This window comes from Egretta garzetta, unplaced genomic scaffold, assembly GCF_000687185.1.
Source record: "Egretta garzetta isolate BGI_Z169 unplaced genomic scaffold, ASM68718v1 scaffold273, whole genome shotgun sequence".
Lineage (NCBI taxonomy): Eukaryota > Metazoa > Chordata > Aves > Pelecaniformes > Ardeidae > Egretta > Egretta garzetta.
This window is the reverse complement of record NW_009259236.1, coordinates 243730-252750: the sequence shown is the minus strand read 5'-3', so window position 1 is coordinate 252750 and position 9021 is coordinate 243730. Positions and strand designations below refer to the sequence as shown.

General features: G+C 37.6%; 1 protein-coding gene across 1 annotated transcript in view; it reads left to right on the top strand.

The window, feature by feature from the left end:
- The window catches only part of ATRNL1 (attractin like 1), a gene marked incomplete at both ends in the record, with an annotated part of 304322 nt that overhangs the window by 118157 nt on the left and 177144 nt on the right, over window positions 1–9021 (top strand). The window contains 2 exons of the mRNA XM_009635895.1: window positions 2229–2361; window positions 3632–3813. Coding sequence (XP_009634190.1) covers window positions 2229–2361; window positions 3632–3813 — 315 coding nt within the window. The remainder of the gene's footprint in view (window positions 1–2228; window positions 2362–3631; window positions 3814–9021) is intronic.

The window sequence follows — 9021 nt, the reverse complement described above, 5'->3', positions numbered from 1 at the left end:
TGAAGCTGGTCCTGTGTGAGATTGAAAATTCATTTTAACAATTGCAATATTTCAGGACTTAGAAATAAAAAATAAAAGGGGGCTGGTTGTCTTCCCTCCTGACTGCAGTAAGCTGATATGCTATCATCACCATTCCATTGCAAACAACTGTGTAACTTTGTCATATTACCCCTTTAGATGTGCCTCATCATACTCCAGGAGGCTATTAGAAAGGAAAGCAACCAAAATTGTCATGAAAACCATACATTTGCTATCTAAGTGCAATCCATTTTTGCTACTGTGCATGAATGAATCTTTTGTTGTTAGAGACAAGGGTTGTTAGGATTACAGAATCACAAAATGGCAAGGGTTGGAAGGGACCTCGGGAGATCATCTAGTCCAACCCTCCTGCTAAAGCAGGCTCTCCCAGAGCAGGTTGCACAGGACATCATCCAGATGGGCTTTGAATATCTCCAGAGAAGGAGACTCCACAACCCCCCTGGGCAGCCTGTTCCAGTGCCCTGTCACCCTCAAAGTAAAGAAGTTCTTCTGCATCTTCAATGGAAACCTCTTACATTTCAGTTTGTGCCCATTGCCTCTTGTCCTGTCGCTGGGCACCACTGTGAAGAGTCTGGCTCTGTCCTCATGACACCCACCCTTAAGATATTTGTACATGTTGATGAGATCTCCTCTCAGTCTTCTCTTCTTCAGGCTAAACAAGCCCAGCTCTCTCAGCCTTTCCTCGTAGGGGAGATGCTCCAGTCCCCTCATCACCTTTGTTGCCCTCCTCTGGACTCTCTCTAGGAGTTCTTCATCTTGAACCGGGGAGCCCAGAACTGGGCATGGTACTCCAGGTGGGGTCTCACCAGGGCAGAGTAGAGGGAGAGGATAACCTCCCTCAACCTGCTGGCCACCCCAGGATGCCGTTGGCCTTCTTGGCACCAAGGGCACACTGCTGGCTCACAGTCAGCTTGTCATCCACCAGGACTCCCAGGTCCCTCTCTGCAGAGCTGCTTTCCAGCAGGTCAGCCCCCAGCCTGTACTGGTGCATGGGGTTCGACCTCCCCAGGTGCAGCACTCGACACTTGGCCTTGTTGAACTTCATCAGGTTCCTCTCCACCCAACTCTCCAGCCTGTCCAGGTCCCACTGAATGACAGCACAGCCTTCTGGTGTATCGGCCACTCCTCCCAGTTTCGTGTCATCAGTGAACTTCCTGATGGTACACTCTGTTCCCTCCTCCAGGTCATTGATGAATAAGTTGAATAAGTTAGGGTTGGACAAGATGACCTCCAGAGGTCCCTTCCAATGTCAGCCATTCTGTGAGTATAAAGCTGTCTTGTATTAGGACTTATTTTGAATTATTACCTTGATGAGCTGATTAATTGGCTGAGGATATTGGGTAGTTTATTAAATAAGATACCAATATCAGGTCTTGATTAAAAGCACTATGTGAGGGGAAAAAGGAAGGCTTGTATTCAAAATGCCTGACTTGGAAAGGAAGACTTCAGTTTTCAGGGAAAAACCCAAACCAAACCCAACAAAAAACCCAAGTAAAAATTCCTTCAGTGTTTACTCCTTCTAAGGCACTAAAGAATGTTCTTCCTGGTTTTATGTCACCGTTTGATAAAATGGTTTCCTCTAGATTCTGTAAATTTTATACTAGCTATGTCGCATACAGATTTGAAGTTCAATCTGTAAGATAACGTGATTCAAATTTTTAACAAATCCTTCTTGTGTTTTGTGACTACTGGTCTATAGGTCCTATGTTTGTTTCATTTAATCTAAATAAAACAAAGCAGAAGCATATTCTTACACCTTCAGTCAATGATCTGTAATTACTTTATTCCTCTATCTTCTGCCATCTTTTAATATTGATTATTTTGCTTGCTTTAATCTGCATACGATGAAATAATTTAGTGAGACCCTATCCCTGATCTAAGAAACAGAGATTTAGTTTAGTTATTTAAGCTCTTCCTGGGCTCTGTACAGGGGAGTGACATCTTCAAAGTACTGTTTGACCCACTCCAGGTTAGTTGTGTAGGACACCTGGGGGGTGATTTGTGCTCCAGAGATGCGTTTCGTACTCTCTGTGACTGATAAGGGAATCTTGAGAAATTGCTTAAATTCAACCTAGCTTTCAGGTGGCTGTAGTTTTCTGGGAGGGATCCATCTGTTTGGTTTTGACTTCTGGTTTGTTGCTAGTTTGACATATATTTGAGATGCTGTTTTGTCTGTTTTGTTTTTATAGTCAGTTAAAAACTACACCAAATGTCATGTGAGGAATGAACAGATCTGCAATAAACTGACCAGCTGCAAAAGTTGCTCGCTACACCTGAACTGCCAGTGGGACCAGCGGCAGCAGGAGTGCCAGGCACTACCCGGTAAGGGCTGTGGGGCGGCCATGCTGCTTTTTATAGTTGTTTTCAAAACTGAGTAAATCTTCTCCATTATTGCCAAAGAACATTTGTTGAATGAGTAGACCTGGATTTGTTTTACTTGTGCTGACTCTCCTTGCCTGACCGTGCCTGTGCAGGTGAACGCCGATGTAATTACATCACTGATTGATACATCAGTGCTATCTTTAATCTTCTTAGGAGAGACAGTAATATTAGCGAAGGCAGAATGGCATGTACCTCTGCACAAGCCAGTGACGGCTTCTAGCCTGTGGGGATCACTGAGTGCAGAGCTGAATTGCCATACATATTCACTGGCACCGTTACTTTTGCTAGCTGGGGTGTTATCTTATAAATTACACTTCAATTATACTTCAATTTTCCTGTGTAGATAGGGCCTAAGATCTAGTTCCTTGATTGTCTAATGTTGGTAATACTATGAAAGCAGTGAATATTAAAATGCTAATATAAAATATTCTCAGACTGGAACTGTTAACATTCTGAAATAGTATTTATTCTGTAATTCATATTTGTAACTACACATATGCAGTTAGATATCAGAACCATTTCCATTTGATCTTTGTATCCAGATGAAGTTAATGAACACAGTTTTGTTTTCACAGAGATTATTTATTAAATAACTTCAATCAATTTGTTCTGTGCAGTTTAAAACTGCATTTCTGTAATCTTTGTAAAGATTAACAGTTGCTCTGAGTTGCTTGCTCATCTTTTAATAGTTGAAGAGGAAATATTTTCTGAGATGTTATCTGAACTTCCTATCATTCTGATTGCATTTGTATCTAGGCAAATATAAATGCAAACACAGGGTGATAAAGCAAAGATAGAGTAAAGTCGTGTTCTCTTAATTCTAGGACAGTTGTTTCCAGATTTTGAAATTTACATAACATTTAGGTGAAGTGATTCGTTAAAGTGCTATTAATTATGTACATAGTCTAATCTTTAACATCTAGTTGTGCTCAATCTGAATACAGGGAAGAAATGGTGTCATAACGATATTGTTAGGCTGAAACTTAACATATACCTTATAAATATTTTATAAGTTGTTAAAGTTTCTTTTCATAAAAATACACTTTTCAATATGATACTACTCAGTGTTTTAGCATTTACGTGACGTGAAAAGGGAAATTGAGTGTGGGATGTATTTTGAATTATGATCTCAGGAAGATAAAACTTAGACTCCCTTAGGGTTTTTAAAAGTGTTTTCAAATCTGTTTTAATTGTATGCTTTTTACGCTAGCTCATCTGTGTGGGGAAGGATGGAGTCATATTGGAGATGCCTGCCTCCGCATAAATTCTAGTCGTGAAAGCTATGACAATGCCAAACTCTATTGCTATAATTTAAGTGGGAATCTTGCCTCATTAACAACCTCAAAAGAAGTGGAATTTGTTCTGGATGAAATACAGAAGTATACACTTCAGGTAACTTGAGTAACTGTAATTGATGCTTATGTGAATTAAATTTGCTTTGAGAAATCTATTTTAGGGATTTGTCCAAAGAGAGGAAAGTTTATGCCTTCAAAGAAATGTAGACCGATACAAGTGCTGCGTAGGATATTAAGGAAATCTCGTGTTTAAAGTTAATGATACAGCTGTTCCCAAGTGTTTGTCCGTACCAGATTTAACTGTTACAGGTTACTGCTTACTCTCAAGATGTGACTCAAGAATGGCTAGAACACTGATCTGGGAAATCCCAGCCCTTTTCAATACATTGTGACAGCAGGAATCAAAACAAGACAAAATATTTTTCACTGTAACAGAGAAAAAAATCCTGATATTCACACCAGTATCCATAAAACTGCTTGCAGGATTGGTTTTGGGTGGTGAATAGCTAGGCTGCAAGTAGTTGAGGACAGGGAAGTACTAAAGATGTGTACTTCTCTTCTCCGGAAAACCCTGGTTCCCTGTATAACTGGTATGTGGGATTAAAGGCTCACAGAGAAGCTGTACTAGTGTGTGAAATGTCTGGAAATTCCCTGTACAGCAGCACTGGAATGAGCCAGGAGCTAATTAGCTTTCTGTGATAATGGTGGGAAAGGGAGAGGGCTGAAAACTCTTACACTTCCCTGGCAAACACAGGGGGCTGCCATCAGAATATTCCTTAGGAAAGTGATCCATAGTAGCTTGTTAACTGTGGGACAAGAGAAGGGAAGTTGAAGATTAATTACCCATCCATAGGTGGTCAAGGTCAGTTTTTTAGCAGTTAAATATTCAAATGCTGATTTCTATGCTGTTTAAACTGTTGGAAAGCCAACCCACATCATTGATACGTGTATGTGAAATACATGCATCCTCAAAAGCTGTCAGAGCCCACAGTGTAAGCTCAGACGGGAAGTCTTAGCAGCATAAGGTTCCATTACAAGCAAATTAGTTCATGTTAGCAAACGACGTTTTTAAAAGTGCGTATCTGGTATTGTAGAATATGCAGCATTTCTTTGTCTGTATGAAAACCCCTAATTTTTAAGTAGCTTAGGAATTTAAAGTTACAGGAAAATGAAAGCTAATTATGAATAATAATTAAAGCTTATATCACACTAGTGTGTGATTTGTAAAGTTGTTATGTCGCAGATGAACTGAGATGCATGCAAAGGAAATGGCAGTTAAGGGTGCCTTTGTGTTATACTAAATCCGAATGCAAGGGTTTAGGGACATATACTGTGAATCAAAATATTCTATATTATCCTTTTTAGTGTTCCATTTCAAGAAGGAGTTGCAAACATAGGTTTTGGGGGTTTTTTCTCCAATAAATGTAGGGCCTGGACAGAGCAAATTTTTTTTACTAGGAAGACATGTATTTTCTATTATTTGCTAATAAAGGAGAGAGAGAAGTAATTCTTCTATGTCACAAGATCTCCCCTGATATTGCACGTACTACCGCCTTGGAACACTTTCTGTCTGTCCAGTCTTTGATATGAGATAATGTTGACAATGTAATTGAAACCAAAATAACAAAATCACAAATGGCAATGATTCTTCTAGTATTTTGCCACTTCCTCCCTCCCCTTCCCTCAATTCCTATTAAAATACTGCACATGAGGCCTTCAAATCTAATAGTGTGTGCTAGAGTATTGGTATGACTGATACTACCTGACTGGCTTGAGGTGTAGATGAGAAATAGCTTTTCTTTGGTCTTTGGAAGCTAGATTTTTCTTACATTTCATAGCTTAGAACTTCTACAAGGTGACATCCTGCTGAGCATATCTTTATTCAAATGAAGTATGTACTGAGTCAATGTGGCGATGTATATTTGAGATACCGCACATACAGCCTTTGCAAGTGTAGACAGATGCATGCACTTTAAAAGTTTATCTTGGGTTAAATGATTGTTTAGTTATCAGACTCTCTAATGAAATGCTACCATGACTTATCCTGGTGTTGTCAGTGGCATTTAGGAAAAAAAAAAAAAAAATCATTCATATCTATCTCTCCAGTTTAATTTATTCTGCATGAGACAGCCTAAATGTCTTATCAGGTGTGACAGAGGCTCTCTGAAATTTCTTGATTTTCTTTTGTCTGCCTTTTACTCCCAAACTGCAATCATAATGATTTAAGGAGTGAGATCTCGTTTTAGATGGCTTGTTTTCGTAACAGGTGGTGGTGTGGAGTTCACAAATGTAGGCAGAAAAACTGTAAGGTGAACACTATCCTTTAATCTGTATTATCTATGGTGGAGTTCAACTTGTGTTGTTCATATCAAAGGCTTTAAAATCTTCTGCCTATGTGAAACAAAAGCTTTCAGGATTAGTGAATGTGTCAGAGCAACATTTGGAAACAAGAATATGGATCTGTTTTTGTCTCTGCTTTACTTGATATTCTTATACTGCAAAAAGAAAAACAACTTGGGTAACAGTTGTGTATTTTACAAACTGTTACATTACTGTTGCAGTAAATGCTACAGCCTGGGAGGACTTAAGAATTCTTTATTGTTCATAGAAACAATGTGGGACTCTGTAGATTGTTTTCTAATACCCAAAGTCCTTGTTCTAGGACAAATTTAGGACAATTTTTTCGTTGTGTTTAGAACAACACAAAACATTGATTCAGAGGGAGGAGGCTGCCATTGTCTCCACATCCTGCCCAGACCTCATTGTGTATCAATAATTTCTCTTCATTCCAATAGTAAATTGGAAATCAATACATTGCCTCCTTTTAAAGGGTAAGGAGAAGTTTCATTTGATATTAAAGAAAGGGACAAAACAAAGACCTCTGTAGTATGAAGTCGAAACACTCTTGAATTTGCAGATGTATTCTAAAACTATCACCAATAATTTAAAGTCTAATTTGTATTTTTCATTGAAAATAAATGAAATTCTTTAAGAGAATGCTAAAGTAAACACAGCATATAGACTTGCAGATTCCTGTATGAAAGCAATATTTTTTCTTATATGCTGTTTTATTGACCTAGTAAGCAAAATATTTTGAAAGGGGAGATTCAAGTTTTTCTGTAAAGTAGGTTAAACAGCAATATGAGGTTAATTAATTGTTCCTGCTAATATTCAAATGTATACTCATTTAAAAGTGCAATTAGTTCTCTTGGGAGTTCGCTCACAACTGTGGGATTTAACTAAAAATAATAATTTTCTTGTTAGCATGCAATAAATTCTGGGAAGATTTAGTTTTGGTGTGGTAAGCATAAACAAAGATGAGAACAATTTTAAACAATGCCTTTCGTTATATAAACTGTTTGCAACTTTCCTTTAACTCACTGTTCTCAGGGCTAAGCATCCTTTATAAAGTATACTTGAGTGTAGATTGCAGTTAATTAGTGAGCTTTGCATGGCGGCGTTATTCCTTGTTAGCCCAAAGTATTCTCAGAGGGCTGTATGTTTTTATGGTTTTATGTTTGACTGTAGAGAAGCTGACATCTACTTTTTTTTTTTTTTTTTCTGAATTAGTCCCAGTTTACTAGACATTCTAGCAGTCCCACTTTACTGTTGTGGTTTTGGAAGTCTAATAAATTATTTCAGCGCTGTGCCTCCATATTGGAGTTGTTGCATTGACTGCCCATTCGTTCACCTCTAGTTTTAACTGCCTGCCTACTTTCAGGAAGTGGGGAGCTCAACTTGCTTTGGATGCCTAAGAAGAGAACCCGAGTTTCAAAAAAAATTGTCCCCTATAAAGAAGAAAACACAAGGGTACCTGAAGCAAAGCCACACTGGAATACTAGCTATAATCTTTGGAGATGGAATTTGAGGAAGTTGGAGTCTTTTCAGTTTGCCAGATTTTACATGGTTTTTTCTAACCAATGCCACAACAGCAAAATTTGAAAAGACTAGAAGAAATAAGTGTTCTTATGACCTAATACATGACTCCTACTACTAATTACATCTAGATTTCATCATTTGTGTCTAATAGATACTGAGACATTTAAAAACCATGAAGCTTTCTTCCACTGCTTATAATGTGTCTTTCACTGGGTAGATATTTACAAAATATGAACTGTGTGCATACCTAGCATAGTTAAAGGATAGAAACCAAGCAATGAGGTAGTAAAGAGAATGGATGGTTTTTCTTCATATAGCTCTTATTTTCAGTAAGGCGGGCTTTTTGTTCATAATGATGCAGAAATGAGGCAAACTTAACTGCAAGCCCTTCTCGAAACTGTGAACGTTATGTAAATGTGAGCATTAAGGGGCCACTCTATTTTCAAAGGTTAACTGTGTGCTTCTTCCTAGGGCAACTATTTTCTTAGAACTCAAGGAACTCAAACAATTCTTGAAAAGTTTGTTGAAGTTTGGTAATAACATATTGTGATGCACACATTAGGAAATTAGTCAGAAGTGTATCATACACTACCAGGACAATTTAAGATCCAAAATGAAAGGAATTTAAATAAAGGTGGGGATAAATTTCTGAAAGAGATATATAATTCATTAGCAATTTGCATAATTAAGAAATAGAGGAGAATTTTGAGCCTCGGTAGTAATTGGCTATTCAGTAAAGGTAGACTTGCTCACTTCAGTCATCTGCAAATTATTCAGCCCTCGTTAAATTAGTGCTGAGGCAGCAGTAGTGCCTAAAAAATGTGTCATGACTATAAATGATCACATTCATTGTAGATCTCAAAGCAACTTAATCTGACTTAAATTTTCTGAGTAAACAGTGTATTTAATATGAAGTATTAACACTCAAGGTTACAAAATTTTCCTTTCTAACCTAGTTCCATAATTACTACTTAAAAGAAAAATTATTAAAATTGGGTGGATTAGAATAAGAGTGCATTTTTTAAGTTATTAGTGATCAGTGTTTGATAAATTTCCATAATGGCTAAAAACTTGTCTTATGTTCAGTTAAATAGGACTGTAGATGTGAATACAGAATGGTGTTCTATTGTTATGCATCATATGATTGCAATTTCACTCTTCTGTCAGATGAAAATAAAGCCCTGTCCAGCAATTTGTCTCAGAATTTAATAATTCCTAAATCTTTTCTAACTTAATATAAAGGTTGATTTCTCACTTAAAAGGGTTTTTGGCATCTTGTTATCAGTGTTATAAAAGACGGTTCTATAAAACCAGATAAATTGTGACTAGCTGCATTTCAAGCAAAAGTTTATGGCTTCTGAGATGGGCTGTGAGTTCTAAAAACTGGCCTAGAAAGAAATAACTGAGAGGAGAAACATATTCTAGA